This window comes from Phyllopteryx taeniolatus, chromosome 13 (assembly GCF_024500385.1).
Source record: "Phyllopteryx taeniolatus isolate TA_2022b chromosome 13, UOR_Ptae_1.2, whole genome shotgun sequence".
Taxonomy (NCBI): Eukaryota; Metazoa; Chordata; class Actinopteri; order Syngnathiformes; family Syngnathidae; genus Phyllopteryx; species Phyllopteryx taeniolatus.
In genome coordinates this window covers 19820638-19837107 of record NC_084514.1, presented here as the reverse complement: position 1 = coordinate 19837107, position 16470 = coordinate 19820638, and the positions used below count along the sequence as shown (strand labels likewise).

General features: G+C 38.1%; 1 protein-coding gene across 2 annotated transcripts in view; it reads right to left on the bottom strand.

Moving 5' to 3' along the window:
• The window catches only part of stard9 (StAR-related lipid transfer (START) domain containing 9), a 37402-nt gene extending 21237 nt beyond the window's left edge, over positions 1–16165 (bottom strand). For both annotated transcript variants that reach the window (XM_061795353.1, XM_061795354.1), the window contains exons 1-6: positions 15753–16165; positions 12837–12906; positions 10000–10116; positions 1547–1663; positions 882–914; positions 737–798 (exon numbers count right to left, since the gene is read on the bottom strand). In XM_061795353.1, coding sequence (XP_061651337.1) covers positions 737–798; positions 882–914; positions 1547–1663; positions 10000–10116; positions 12837–12906; positions 15753–15799 — 446 coding nt within the window. In that variant the 5' untranslated portion in view covers positions 15800–16165. The remainder of the gene's footprint in view (positions 1–736; positions 799–881; positions 915–1546; positions 1664–9999; positions 10117–12836; positions 12907–15752) is intronic.
• Positions 16166–16470: the final 305 nt, after the last annotated feature.

The following is a 16470-nucleotide window of genomic DNA, read 5'->3' as shown; positions in this document are numbered from 1 at the left end:
GACTATGCTTGAGACTGCATTATGCAAGGTGACAATAAAGTGTTATACAACCGCATCGCCACCTGTAGGGGCCACAGGGTATTTACTGAACTGCAGGGAGAACTGGGTGTGTGCACCTTGGCCACCAAGGACAGTCTATCACATACATAATAAATATGCAAAGACGGTCACAACTTGGTAAGCCACAATAATTTTAGCTGTTTTTGTGAAATCATAAATATATGCCTGTGAGCATTGTGATATTGTCTGTCTACATGTGTTGCTGCATAGTTTGAGTTCAAATATTTGTTGCTTAAAGGAATATTGCTACCACAACATCAACGCTAGTTTCGTTAGCCTGTCTAACTTGTTTCGCATTGTTTGTTAGCATGGAATGACAGCTTTACAGATGCCAAGTCTGCTTCAAAGGAGTCTATATGGCTACAGCTGGTGGAACTGGTTATGGTAGAGGTAATTACAGCTACCTGGTGTAAAAACGGATTTTTTCAGCAACATGCCTGATTCATTATATTTGAGGGCATTCGTATAAAAACACCACTTGGTTCTGCTGTGCAAACTTGATTGTCTTTCATGTTGTGTGAGTGGGAGGGCGGAGTGTTGAGCGAAAAAGGTGCGCAAACACATTCGAGAACAGGAAAAACAAGTTCATTACAATTTGTTTGCCCCCAAGCTTTGAAGGCTAACTAACATGTTTGGATTTCGAGTATAAATAGAGAAGACGCAAAAGAAGCATTACCTGATCTCCACTCTGCTCGAGTTCTGCCCGTCGGGAAGCGTATCCTGAGACCGGAACAGGCCCTTTAAGGACAAGCCAGGTGCAATTTGTTGAAAGTAACTTTTGCTAAATTAAGAGAAAAGCATATTTGAATCTGCTAGCGTACCTGACAGATTCGAGGAGTCAAACCAGTGGAGTCCTGACGTCACATAGAAGACAGAATAACGATTTTTAGAATTTGTGTAATAATTACTGTACAGTCAACTCTTGACGATTTGGGAAATGGCCTACAAAACCAAAACTATTTGCTGAAAAACGCACCTATTCGTGACTCAATTCCCCCAATTTTTGTGCTCTTTCTGTAACATCCTGATAACCGGCCGGCTTGACAGTCAGTCAGTCTTAAATGAAATTATTACACTGAAAAAAGAAAATAGGCCTAAAAATTTTTTAGCAAATACTTCACTTGATTTAAGCAAAATTATCTGCCAGTAGAACAGTAACAAAACAAGTAAACATAGCTAGCCTAAAAAAAAACACTGATGTCTTGAAATTATTATTTATTCTACCTACACCTATAGAATAATGTTTTTTTTTTTTTTTTTTTTTAAGATAAACTTCCTCATAACCAGTGATAACATTTCAACAAATTCTTATACCTCAATAGGATTTTTTTAGGAACAAAATTCTTGAAGCAAGTGAAATGCTCTTACACAAAAACTGCCTGGTAAGAATAAATATCTTGGCTGACGTAGAAAGAACGAGCATATTATGTCTTGATTTGATAAAGCTGTTTAGATTTGAGTTCGAGGTCGTCCCCGTTCCGCTCACCGGCGTGCCCATCATGGTGTACGTCTTGCCGGATCCCGTTTGGCCGTAAGCGAACAGACACACGTTGTAGCCTTCGGACGCTCCGGCCAGCACCGATGCGCCCAAGTCCTGGAACACCTGACCAACAGATGGAGATAGATGGAGATAGATAGAACATATATCTTATATCATAGATACAACAGATAGATTAGATAGGTACATCGATAAAAAAAAAAGAAAAAAGTTGAAACTTTTACTGAAAATGAACCATCAATCTGTTGTTCTTTTTAAAAAAATAGTTCTAACATACTAGTGGGCACTACTGAGTACATTGTGGGTTGTGCGAGCGTGTTTTCAGAGTTTTCTCGCTGCGAATGGCATTGTGTAAAAAAAAAATAATAATAATTAAAAAAAAAAAAAAAACACAAGTGTGGCTTTCACCAGCACAATGACGCTGAGGCGGCACCGGGCCAGAAGCCAGGGAGGCAATCGTCGCTTCCTGAGATGTTTGGGCAAGGAGCAGCGAGGTCAGCTAATATTCTGGGTAAACAAACATGCAGCATGTAGTATGTTGTGGGTAGAAAGACCAGCTCAGGAAAATAAACCTGGACTGAAAAGCAAAGTAAAAAGTGGAGTGGATCCGGGAGAATCCCACTCCAAACAATCAATTAAGGCCACTTTGTTTTTGCGTCATTCTTCGTGCAAGACTTTTGTTTTATTGTCACGCACCCACTCACGATCAGCTAAACAAGATAGAAGTTAGCGCTATTCCTCATCAAAGTGCCTTGAATGCGCATTTTTGCTGCAGTCTGGTAAAATGTGAAAAGGTTGAGCAAACTCAGAGATGCTCCGCTTGTAGATTTTAAACATTGTGTTAAAAATAAAACAATTTGCTCATCTTTGCTCGTCTTATTGCTTGGTTCTTAAGAAGAGCAAGACGAGAGCCGATCGCCATTACGTTGCGTTATCAAACCAAGATCTGACAGTCCTTGGATAATAGACTTCAATTTTTAAGCGACATGCCTGTTTTTGGGACACGAGCAAAGACTCACAAGACAGCCAAACACGAGCTAATCGCCAACACTTTGTTTGAACGAACCATGTTCTGATACTCTCTGATAATGAAAGTTATCTTTTAAGCGACATTCACGTTGTTTTGAAGACAAGCGAGTCCAACTCACAAGACAGTGAAGACGAGCGCAACTGCCATTACTTTGTTTGAAGAAACCAAGTTCCAACATCCTCAGATAATGATACATTGCTGGTCCATTGTTACAAGCGGAGAATGTGGGAATCCAGATTCTGGGTTTTCCCCCTCCTTGCTTTCTTTTGTTTTTTCATCCCCAATAAGCGAGTTCAGTTCCTGATGTGGATCTTCTGGCAACACAAGCGATCCGTCCAAAGGTAACACATTGGGAGTGTGATCTAGAGCAGACTTGAGACTTAGCACATTCTACATCAGAACCATAACAAAGTGCCGGATCAGCGAGGGGTCTCCCCCACCTCTCCTTGACCCCCAGGCAGGCTGACCTCTGGACTGCAAAATCTCGGTGGGTAAGTAGAAAGGGGGGAGGAACGTTCTCAATGTTACTACTGAAGATCAAAGGCAGGCATACTTTCAACATACCTCCCCCCGTGTGTGAGTCGGGACCAGGAGAGTCCAAGTCCGTTCATACGCGGAGTTTACAAAAACGATGGGGATGGGTTTAGGTTGGACTTGCTTTAAAGCCTCGCGAAAGCCCTCTTAGCGAGGTCATTCGAGCGCTTCAAGGAGCGTGTGAATTGGTGTGCTCAGAGTTACGTCGACGCTGAACCAATACAATGCACTGACTCAGCAGTTCTGGAAATGCGTTTGTCAATTCAAAAGTCAAACTTCTTTGCAAATATGGCGCAACAGAGGTGTAACGGTAGCGTTTACTCACTTACGCCTTTCAGACAGAATTAGCAGAATCCTAACATTGCTGTTTCCAGCTTTGCGGATTCGGATAATTACATCTCGGATATGTTTGAGGCTGGGAAATCTGTCGGGTGACTTCAATGTCCCCCGACAGCTGGCTTAGATGGCGAGATTGAAAGCGCCTCATGGTCGAAGAAGGAAGAGAAGTCGTCGAAGGGGTAAAAAGAGCAGAAGAAATGATAGAAATGTATCCAGTAACGCCATTGCTGTCGGTTTCTCCTCGTCGTTTCTTCAGGACACTTGATCTAAAAGTCAACTCCATTTCAGACGCACAAGCTTCAGACAATTAACGGAGTCCATGGCTCGGACGTCCTTGGCGGTGATCACACACAACTTTTATGATGGGCAGTATTTAGATAATTGTGCTGACTTTGGTCAAAAGGAGTTGAATCTGGCTCAAAATCCTCCAGATTATCTTTCTGTGCATACCGGGCCTTTAATCTCATTTTGATTCCATGGAGTGCCGCTCTTGTAACCTTGCCAACCGAGCGTATGCAGCAGCGACGTGCGACCAGTTCAAGTGTTTCCGCGACGCTCCGTGACCGTCACCCAACATTGGACACGGAGCGATTACATTCCGACTTCTTAAAAATGTGCATCGAATGTGGCAACCGCTAACGTCTTAAACAGTTGACGTGTAATTTCATAATCATCAACAAGTGGGAAAAGTATCTATGCTTATAATAACTGACCCCACCCACCACAAAAAATAAGGTTTGTAATTGCATTTGGATGCAACAAGACGGCGCCAAAGCACTTAAAACGGAGAGGACCATAAAGCATCAACACCATGCTTCTAGTATGTACACAATCACGAACCCATGATTACAATACGGGCCTTATTTCAATGAATTAAGTACTCGTGAAGGCTGCCGATACCAGCCACCAACACTTAAGTCAAAAAAATCTGCCATCGAGTAAGTCGATATACGCTGCAGCGGGTTTGACACATCAGCGAATCATGTGCGTCAGAAGGAAAGAAAGGAAGAAAGAAAGAAAGGTCTTTATGAATAGCCAAGATTTTCAGCAAATAAAAGATGAAAGGATGAAAAAAAATCTGCAAATATACAGAGGTTCACTGCATTTTAATGTAAAAAATAATAATAATTTAAAAAATGTTTGTAAAAGTAGTTACTGTTGTTTTGTGCTTTGAAAATGTCAACTTTTGAGGATGTCAATTGGTTGGGATTAAAGTCAACAGATTTGGGGGGGGGGGTTAAAAACACAGTTCCCCTGAGAGCAAAAGGTAATTCTTCGTAGTGGAAACGTGGCTTTTGTTACATAACTCTTGCTCACTAGAAGCACTCCGGACCACCAAGGGTTAGCCACCCTCTGCCTCTGCCTCAAAGGAAGCTTGAACGGCAAGACAAAAAAGTGGCGCCGCCTCCTCTGCCCAGTTGTGTCTTCGGCCTTCCCTTTCTCCTCCCTCTAACACCCACAATCAATACCGGCCTTGTTAAAGTTGACCCTCTTAAAATCACTCCACGGGGGCCGCCGCAGGGCTGAGGGTCCCAAAGAATAAGAGAGTTCACTCGCTCGGCTAAACTCCACTGTCCTCAACACTTGGGCATTTCCATTTCAAGCCACACCTATTATTTCAATACTTTGAACTGTAACTTTTTTTGGGGGGGGGGGTTACAGTATAAGAAAGGGTGTGTGCGAGGCACGCAAGCGGTGAGGAAACATAAAATGTTCAGTGTAATAATTTCTTTACTATTTTACTGTATTTTCTGCCCCCCCCCCCCACACTTTAGGAAGCCTTGTTGTCGTTAAAAAGCCCTTTATTTTCAAACACAAAGTAACATAAAAGTGAGATGTTTGCTGCAGTTACTGTATACATATATATATTTTTGCATATATTTTATTTCACGGTTGGTGAAGTAAAATAAAATACATGAAGCCAAATAAATAGGATAGTTAAAAGATGAATGAATGAATTAAAATGTTAAATTGAATAAATTGTCCATAATTTAATTATGTCATTAAATAGTTAACAAGGTGTTCAAATGCATCAATCTGTCGTTAAATAAGTTATCATTACATCAGTTATTAAATTAATCAATACATATAATTTTTGAAATTGTCCATTCAACAATCATGCCATTAAAGTAGGTCATGAAATGTATATACTGGACCTAAAAATAAATGATGATAAAAAATTACGATTCATTTAGTTATTATTAAAGATTATATGTCACAGTTTAATTAATGCATATTTTAATTAAATAATTTAATTACAATATTTAATTAATTAATTTAAAAAATAAAACAAAAATATTAAATTTCCCCTTCATTAATGATGCAATTAAATATAAAGGTGATGAAATGCATATATCAGTCATTAAATATTGGTCATGAAACAAATGATTATCAATAAATACTTTTTATCATTAAAGATTATATCAATTATTAATCATTTCATATTTCAATTGATATCATTAAGATTTTATATATTACTTACGCATATGCTACACATTTATTTGATTTTGGCACACAAAAATATATGACAAAATATTTGTGACTGAAAAATAATGACCCCGTCGGCTTCCCCAAACTTTGTTTAAACTACACAAGTTTGACTTGAGGGACAAAGTAAATCCGAGGTTTTTGGTACAAACGAAGACTGTCGAAGGTATTTTTGGACAAACCGCGTGAGATTTTATGTCCACAACGCGAAACAAAGCATGCAAAAAGCAGAAAAAATTATGACATCGGATCCTAAAATGAGCCTTCGGGGGGGCAGACTAAACATCAGCGTGTCGAGGAAGGCGCTTGTGTTGTGTACAAAACAAAGTTTGCCTTTGAGAAAACAATGACGCAGAAAAAGCGGAATACAGATTTCCTTCTGGTGCATTTTACAAGACGGGAAAAGAGGGTCAGTCAGGATGAACAACCTCATTAGCTTTAGCACAAGAAAACACGGTGGTCTAGCTAATTTCATAAAATGCAACTTTGCCAACACTGAGTCAAGCCTGTCAGGTGAAAAAAAAGAGCTAGCTGTGGTATGTGCCCAATATGACATAACAGTAGTCGTTAATAGCCAAAAATGAGCAAGTAATGGTTTTATGCGTGATTAAAAAAGTTGAAGGTACGAGAGCGAGTTGTGATGGCGGCGAACTTCACAACAAGCAAGTTGGGCAGATAGATATTGAACAATTCTTTAAAAAAGAAGAATTACACTGTGTGTATTGAAGCAAACATTGTCTTAAGGACTTTCTTAAGTTCTTAAGACTTAGCTAGCTTAATGCCAACACATGATGGGACCGTTTGTTTTCAGACAATATAAATCACAGGCATATATTCTTTATCCTCTGCAATAAAACACTATTACTGCAGCTTGCCGAGCTTCGTTGTGAATCGTCTTCTTCGTGTTTTTATTATGTATGTAGTATACTGCCTCCTGCTGGCCAGGTGCAAACACCAGAAGGAGCAGCACAATGTCCGCTGAACAAAGCATGAAAGCATGAACTGTTTAACTCTTTACATTCCAATGAATTACGCTATAATAAGTACAATACTGTAAGGTTTCTCTTATTATTTTTTATTAGTTTTTTTTTTATTTGGCTAGAACAGAATAATGGCATTTATGTTCATTCTCAATTGTTTTTACACTTGTATGACGGTTAAGAATGTTGAAATGGGACGACATCAGTGTTTTGGAATGGCGGCAGTTGTGTTGAACTTCTGTTTTTAAGCCTGCGCATTGTCCACTAAGCGTGCGCATGTAACGTGTGTATTTGTGTAAAGAAACATGGGCCACGAACGAAGATAAAGTGCAACAAAGAGAAGAGGACTTTTCTCACAAACAAGTTTGCAGCTGCAGCAGGGGGGAAAAAAACAAAACAAAACCGATTAAAAAAAACAAAAAAAAAAAACACTTTTTCTGCTGGCATGCCGCTGCTCTGGGAGCAGCTGGCCCCACTGAGCCAAAATCCAAACTGTCAGCCATATCCTACATATGCGTGTGTGTGTGCGAGAGAGAGAGATTTCTGGAGTTAAAGAGGCAGAACTATGCGGAACTCCGCTTCAACAATGCTCTCATCTGTCACACTGGAGACTGAATTTGTAGGTCAAATTAGCATGGCGGCGCAGGGGAGGGAGGCGTACTGTAGGACTGCGCGTGTGTGCGTCTGCTTTTCATTAAATGGCCACAAAAGAAGCGCAGAGGACGGTGGGTTTCGCAAATTTGCGCAAAAACAAAACAAACAAAAACAAATATGCAAGAAGGAGGATTTTGAAGCAAAGAAAAAATAATTTCTCCAGTCAGATTGATGAGAACGTTGATTGAATGTAGTGATTCCCGATCATCGTTCAATGTCACTTAATTGGTAAATTATTATTTATTGACCACAAATAATGTATCTTTGTTCATCTATGTATGCCAGCGACGTATAGGGAATGCACAGTGTTTGCTCTGCTGCACCCAGGAGTTAAAATGCTTACGAGGACTTCGATTTTATTTTAAAGCCAAACCTTACTCGGGAGTTTTCGTTTGAGACACATTTTTGCAGGTTGAACAGGCCTTCATGTGAGGAGGGGCGTTCATTTTTTATTTTTTTTTATTTGAATTAACACAATGGCCAATTATGATGATGTCATGCCCTTTCCCTCCGCTCTTCTCCGCTCCACAGAAGTCAATTGAATTGTTTTGACAAAAACACAGCAGCCGCATTTATTACCGGCTTGAAATTTTAATGTCTATACAAATCATCCGAACGTCAACACGGCCTACATATCTCCATTCTTTGCCGTGCGTGTGTGCGGGTGCGCGATGGATTCTTCCGGTTAAACAGAGCAACTATTCTTTTATTGACACACAGACCTACAAACTGTGAGAATCAACTCCAAGGAGGAGGAGGGAAGGGAGGGGAATGAAAACATTGAGTGCTTTTAGCCAAATGACCAATAGGGATGACGTATTTCCAACCTTCCTCAGCGAAAAACCTCCAAGACGCAGAGATAGGACTTATTTTTATTTATTTTTTTTTAAACGTCGACCACATCTGCGCCCCTAAATGCAGCTTAACGTGCCAAATTTGGAGGGCGACGCCCACGCGGTCCTGCTTCAAAGCGAGCGGAGGCACTGGCAGACCGCGCTCGGCTATCCCGAGGGGTCCACCGCCGGTCGTGCGGACTGGAAAAACGCTTCAAATCAAGTTTGTCTCACTTAACGAGCGCATTACCCCTCCCCCCCCCCTTCATTATTGCAATCTCATGGGGACTAGAGAGTTTACAGAGGTTACTCTTCCTCCATGCTTTGAACTATTTTCAGATGACGAGACGATAAAGGAGAGGGAAAAGTTGTATTGCAAATAATATATTATTTGGTCTAGTATTTTCACTTTCAATTTTCAGAAATATTTTTGGATTATTTTCCAATATTTTTATATTTTTCTCTTAATATTTTCGCCAAATATTTAGTTTTTTTCCCCCTAAGAAGTTGCATTTCTGCCTCTAATATTTGTGCATTTGTTTAATATTATATTTTTCTAATACAAATTTAAAGCAAAGCATTTATCCCGAATATTATTTGACTAATATTTTTGTAATTTTTGTAAGAATTCTTTCCCCCATTATTTCCTAATATTTTCCCAGGTGTTTTTGTATTCTTCTGCCCATTTATTTTTTTGCCAAACATTTGTGTATATTGAGTCTAGGTCTGTATCTTTGTATTTTTACCTAATATTTTGGTCATTTTTCCCCTAAAAAAACATCTAACGATTTTGCTTAATATTTGCATTTTTCATCTAATATTTTAGTACTTTTTGTTATGTTTTTCATTTTTTGGTAACATTTTACCAAATATTTATTTTGACATATTTTGCCTCAGTTTAGGATATTTGTGGTATTTGTCTTAATCTTTTATATATTTTTGCCCAATATTGCCTATTGAGTTTTTGTAATGAATATTTGGATATTTTTTCCCCCTGTTATTTTGTATTTTTTTTCTGAGTATTTGTTTTTTTTTCTTCCTAGTTTTAAAAATATTTTGCCTTGTATTTTCCCCTAATATTTCTTGACTTCTTTGTTAATATTTATCCTAATAATTGTGCAATTTTTTACTTTGATACGATGAGAAGAGGGAGGATTTTTTTTTCGCAATTTAAAACACGTGTCTACATTCTTCTTTTTTTTTTTGCTAGTTAAGACCCCCCTCCCCCCAAAAATGGTCCGGAACTGACTGTCGTCCAACGACACCGTCGTCTTTGTCCAACTCGAACGCATTTTTACATCAGCTTGAACAAGAGCGCTTCAGAAGACGGGAAAAACGAAGCATTCCCGCTGTTGACCCCCGGTGTCCTTTTCGCCCACCACGAGTCAACGGCGGAATGCCTCGTCCCAGAGTGTGTCGGCCATCTTTTTTATTTTTTTTATGTCAGCTCTGAAAAGAAACAGCTGCTTCCTCCAGCAACACCCCCGCCATCACAAAAACGTCTAATTAACCAATTACAGCATTGACGGCGGGAGGCATTCCGGGATAACGGATCTTATCGTGGTGGGTTTTTGTTTTGGTTACCTCCTCCTGCGACGCACAGCGGGGGTCCTCGGGCTGCGCCGACCAGTAGCAGTAGTCGAAGCGGAACTCCAGGAGCTTCTCCCTGGAATCCACGGCGTGGTCGGCGCGCGGGTCAAGCTGTGGAGCAGAGGCCGCAAGGTGTTTAGTGGGATTTAAAAAAAAAAAAAAAAAAAAAGATAGGGGTTTTGTTTGTGGTTGAAAAATGTGAACAAGCTGTTTCCATTCATTAGCGCTGTCTGCCTCAGTGCACTGCACACCTTTCTGCTAACTGCCAGGGAACAATCATGAGGAATGGAAAGACAGCGCAGAGTATCCCTTGTTGCAAGCATAATATGTTTTGTGAGCATCCAATCGCATCAACTCTTCAAGTGCGTTTTGCTTTTTATTTGGTTGTTGGCTGTTTTTTATTCAAATTTTGGGTTTTTTTTGGAAAATATTTTCATTTGTTTGCATTTTTTGGTCTTTCTGGAATAAATTTGGCTTATTAGTATTTGGGGATTTATTCCAATTTATCCCTAATATTTTTTTATAGTTTATCTAGTTCTTTTGTATTTTTTTTTCCCTGAATAATTTTTTATTGTTTCCAAATAAAGCGTTTCTTGCCTAATATTTCCTTTTTTCTGTCTAAAAGTTTAGTATTTTCTTCCTATTTTTAAAAAATATTTCTGTAGATATCTTTTTCTTATATTTTTTACGTTATCTAGTAGTCTAGTACTATTTTTCTTCTGAATATTTGTGTATTTATTTCCTAATATTATATGTTTGCCTAATGTTTATTTGTTGTAAAATTTATTTCGACTGGTTAGAGCGTCTGCCTCGCAGTTCTGAGGACCGGGGTTCAATCCCCGGCCCCGCCTGTGTGGAGTTTGCATGTTCTCCCCGTGCCTGCGTGGGTTTTCTCCGGGCACTCCGGTTTCCTCCCACATCCCAAAAACATGTGTGGTAGGTTAACTGAAAAACTCTAAATTGCCCGTAGGTGTGACTGTGAGTGCGAATGGTTGTTTGTTTATTTGTGCCCTGCGATTGGCTGGCAACCAGTTCAGGGTGTACCCCGCCTCCTGCCCGATGATAGCTGGGATAGACTCCAGCACGCCCGCGACCCGCGTGAGGAGAAGCGGCTCAGAAAATGGATGGATATTTATTTCTTACTTATATTTTTGGAGAATCTATATTATAATATTTATATATATTTTGATATATATAAATATCAATGTGATATTTTTCTCAATATTTGAATATTCATTTTTAGTGTAGTATTGTATATTTTGTGGGACTAATATTTTCCCCTCACATTTATCTAGTTTTCCCTTAAGAAAAAAATTCCCAAAAATTCTTGGGGGTTTCTTTACCTAATATATGTTTATTTTCAGTCAATATTAGTGTCTTTTTCCAAATATTTTTGTTGTTGTAATATTTTAAATAAGATTTATTTTCATTTTTTTTTTAAATCTGTTTCTCGCGATATGTATTTTTTTCTGAGCATTTGTGAGCTCATTATTTCCAAATATTTTGTATTTCTATCAAATATTTGTGTGTTTTGGTCTTACATTTTTTTTTATCTTTTACTGTAATATTTGTGTATTTGTTAAAATAATATTTGGGTATTTTTTTGTCTAATATTTAGGTCTTCCCATAAATAAAAAAAAAAAAAATATATATATATATATATATATATTTTTTTTTTATATATATATATATATATATATTTTTTTTTTTTTTAAAGTATTTTCAACATTATTGCTTTGTTTCAGGTCGGATTGTACAACCATAGCTAATGCTGTAACTTGTGCCACTCCATGACCAAATCCCTGACGTATTCCTTTGAGCAACATGGTGATCACTGTGCTCATTTTGCCATCATGTGACACATTGAGCCCATTTCATCTCTGCTCTCGAGTTGTCCCACTTTCCACACTAGTAACGGTTCCCACGAGAGCCGCAAGAGCCGAGATTCGTCGGAGGAGGCCCGATATGGTTTATTTCAGTCCCATCCCATTTGTAACACATTCCCTCCTCCCCCCGACCGCAAGACTTTTCCTCAAACGTAAACAAAGACCTCAGCGTACGCTCTTTACAAACGTAAAACACGCGGACCAATGGGACGCCTCGGCACTGCGGGTCGGTGTCGCGTTACGAGACGGAATCGTCCACGCGGTAATTATTCCCACATGGCGAGAGTCAGTGAATACGAGCCAACGGCTAAGCGTAAGTCTCAATTCCGCCCTTAATGGCGCTTCTTATCTTTTGTTTGGAGCCTCACAAACACTTGGCAGGAAAGTGGAAGGCTTACAAGAGTCGGTCACAGAGATTTCACGCTTACTGTACTGTTTGAAAATGGTCCAATTACGCTTCAAATGGCACAAAAACTGATTGGTTATTTATTCAGTGGGATTTCCGCTTATCTCCCGGGACTTCAGATCAGTGAGCATCTCAAGGATCAACTATTCGTGTTTTATTTTTTCTTTCGCTTTTTTTTCATCTTTTAGAAATAGTAGTGTATTTTCTTTCAATCTCGTATTTTCCTAACTTTTAGAAATATGTTTGTATTTTTTCCTCATTATTTTTTCATAATCCTTTGTTTTTAATTATTTTTTATATATATAATATTTATATTTTTTTTTTTTAAAACCAAATATTTTGTCATTTCCCCCCCAACATTCAAATAATTATGAAAATAAATAAGTATAGACTAGACTAGACGAGACTACATAAAATAGAATAGAACTTTATTGTCACTGTCACAGGAACAAATCAGTCCGGTATCTCACAGTTAACAATGTTGTCGATCGAAACAGAACGTAAATAAGTGGGATAAAAAGTAAATACTGCGTACCAACCTTGACATTTTGGATCCTCACAAACTTGTCGTCCACCTGGACTGCCAACCTTCCCCCATCTGCACTTTCCCTGTGTGGCGGGTGACAACAACAACACACGCTAGGATCATACAATACTCGGACTTGTGTCCAAACAAAATAACAGCAATTATTTGAGGGAACCGCTTTCGTGAGGAATTTGTAGTGATCAGGTCCAATACAGTACAAGTTCGATGCTGCGAGCTTGAGAGCTCCTGATGAGATTGCAACAAAAAACAAGCGCGTAGTATCAAGCGGGGACGTCATGAGACCGAGAGGACTGGACTCTATCCAGGCCAGCGTGTGTGTGTTTGGATAATCAGAACTAGTTGGAGGGGTGGGAACAAAAAAACAAGGTCAACGCTGCGATGCAACACAAGCGCTACCTAAGGCAATTCGGTCACTTGAGCTCAGAGTGGGATTGGCGCACAGCAGCGTGAGACTGGACTTGGTGAGGAGTGGAAGGCCGTCCCACATCAGTGTGCGACCGCTGTAAGATTTGAGTATTTTGGCCTAATATTTTGCCTAGTCATTTTCTTTTCTTTGTGAATATTTTGGAATATCTTTTTGTCATATGTGTGTATTTTTTGTCAAATGTTTTGTTTTGCTTCATATTTTTGTGAATATTTGTGGGGTGTTTCCGACTATTATATATATATTTGCCTTATATTTGGGTATTTTTCATCTACTATTTTAGAATTATTTTCCCAAAGAATTAGCTTTTGTAATATTTATGCTTGTATTTTTTTCTAATATTTTTGGTGTAATATTTTGATATTTTTCCCCAGTATTTATTTCCTACGGTCTAGTTTTCTTTGCAAATATTTATGTATTTTTATGAATATGGAATCTATTTTTGTGTTTTTGTTTAATGTTTTGTATAACATTTTGTGTAGTATTTTTGTTAATATTTGTGTATCTGCTTTACCCAAAAAAAATTTTGTCTAATTGCAGATTTTTTGGGCCAAATACTGTATTTTAATTTGCTTTTCCCTAAGAATTTGTTTTATACTTTTCCTACTATTTTTTTATTTCTTTTTTGCCTAATACTGTATTTTGGGGTAATACTTATTTATCTCATTTTTCCCTCTCAGTATTTTTCTATTTTCTCAGAACATTTTTTTTAATGTTCTCTCTATTTTCGTCTAACACTTGTATACTTTTTGTCTAATGAGTTTTTAAAAAATATTTTTGGTGTAATATTTTTGCCTAGTATTTTTTTTCAATATAATGGTGTATGTTTTTACAAGTATTTTAAAATTGGACTGATCTCTTATGTTTGTAATTTTTTTTAAATAATATTTTAACATTTATTTTAAATATTTTTCCTTATAATTTAACTAGATCCACCCCCCCCCCCCCCCCCCCCAAGTATATGTCTATTTCAAATAATGAATTTGACGCCTGGCTGGGGTAGGATGGTATGTTTAATCGATTTTTAATAGGTTTATTTTAGTTAATTTGTCAGGATGATATTTTTTTATATTTCTGGATTTTTAGCTGTTTCCATGGTTCAAAGCGCGTCCCAGCTGATGTGCACTGCTAGCACTAACAAGCGACTACGGTATTCTTCGGCAAAGCGACTGGTAAACTTTATGTGACTTTCTGCAAACGTTTGTGCAACTAGTCAATGTTTCAGAAAGGATGTCCATTTCTATGCCTTTCTGTGACGTCACCAGTCTCTCTGCTGCAAGCTGCTGATGACACTGTAAGCCGAGTGACCCCTTCCCTCGAAGAACATCGTGTCATGTTCTCGGAGGGAAGTGGCCACGGAGCGTGGAGTGTCATTAGCAGGAAGCGTGTGTGAAAAGGAACATTGTTTGTTTCAGAGCTCCAACGGCCTTTGTGATGCCACTTTTACATTAAGTAAATGCTAATGTCAGCCAGCCCTGATTGTAATATTTCATCAGAATCGGAATCATAGCGGAACCTGTAAAGCAGGGCTTGCCGACGTCCGGCCAGGGGGCCATTTCAGGACCACAGCACTTAACATTAACAAAATCGGTTGCCACATATTCTTAGAAGTCAATTAAAAATGGCCAGCATAAGAAGGTAACAAGAAAGTGTTGAAATAAATAGATAAGATTTGTTTTTAAATATTTAAAAAATACGATTTTATTTAGATAAAATAATTAAGTATTTTCATAACACATATCACACTTTGTATTACAATATTATTATTATTAATAATAAATATTGGATGTTAAAATACAGTATGTCGCACTATTTTTTATTAAATGTAAAACTATGTTACAAACAAAACATCTTTGATTACAATGTCCAATTATTTTTAATTCAGAAATCTTAGAAATTAGGAGTAAAAAGGTTAAACATTGCAAAATTACATAATTAAAAAAATAACAACAAATGTTGCATTTTCCAAAACAGCGCACTATTATTTTTAAGTAAAAAATGTCAAACGTAACAATACTTTTTAACACCAAATAATGAAATAAACTATATAAATGTTGAATGTTGCAAGGTATTAAAATATTTTTATTATTTTTCTTAATTTAACAAAAAAGGGTTTACTATTTTTATATTGCGACATCGAATGTGACACGATATCAAACAATTTTTTTTATCTGAAAAATAAAATGTTGCATGTTGGCAGACATAAAACTATTTCAATTAACATTTACACTGTGTTTATTATTTTTTTTTATTTAAGACGTTGAATGTTACGATAGCCCACTTTTTGATAAAAACAAGAAATGTTTTACTCTCGTTACATTAAAAATGTTGAACTAGCTTACGAAACTGACACTGTAAGGGCACAGAAATTCTGTGAAGAAGTACAACTTTGTGTACATTTCCGTTCAAAAACACCAAAGCAAAACAACATTTTGTAGCAATAAGCCCCTTAGCGGCTGACTTAATAAAGTTAGCCGAGTTTACCTCGCGTTGAGCGGTCGGACTCGAACGGCCACTTTGACGTTGGCCATGCTGACGGCGGTGTGTCTCTCTTCGGCCTCAAACTCTGACAAAAGCACCCGGCGGTGGACTCAAAAGGGTGTCGCCATAGCGGGACTCCGGACATGGTTCAGCCAAAAATCCGCGGTAGGTGGACGTGGCTGTGAGAACTCTCCCGTTCGGCCGCTCCTCAAGCCATCTCGGTCGGCTTGAGTCGTCGTCGTCGTCGTCGTCGTCGCACCTCCCCGCTGACTGGCTCCGACCGTCAGACCGACGCTTTCAAACAGAGAAGCCCAGCTGCCGAACGTCCTGCTGGGATACGAAAGTCACAAGTGGGCGGGACGGAGGCCGGAGCCTAAACACAACACTGTAAGAAATGTTCACTTGCCGGACAATTCATTAGACACACCTTTAAAAAAATAAATAAAAAATGCAATAACAGGATGTGGTTTTAAAAATTATTTTTGAATATTGTTCTTTTATGTTTGAATTGTAATAAATCATTCGGCTTGGAGAATGTGTATTTCTATCAATGAAATGCAGTTTTTAACGTTCTATAATTGCTGCATTTATGCAATGTATTATTTTTATTTTTTTACATCGTAGTTAAACTTTTTATTATTGTATTTATTTGTATTTTTTCCTGTGGAGTTTGCACTCTAAATTGTTTGTAGGTGTGAATTCTTGTTTGTCTTAAACCTGT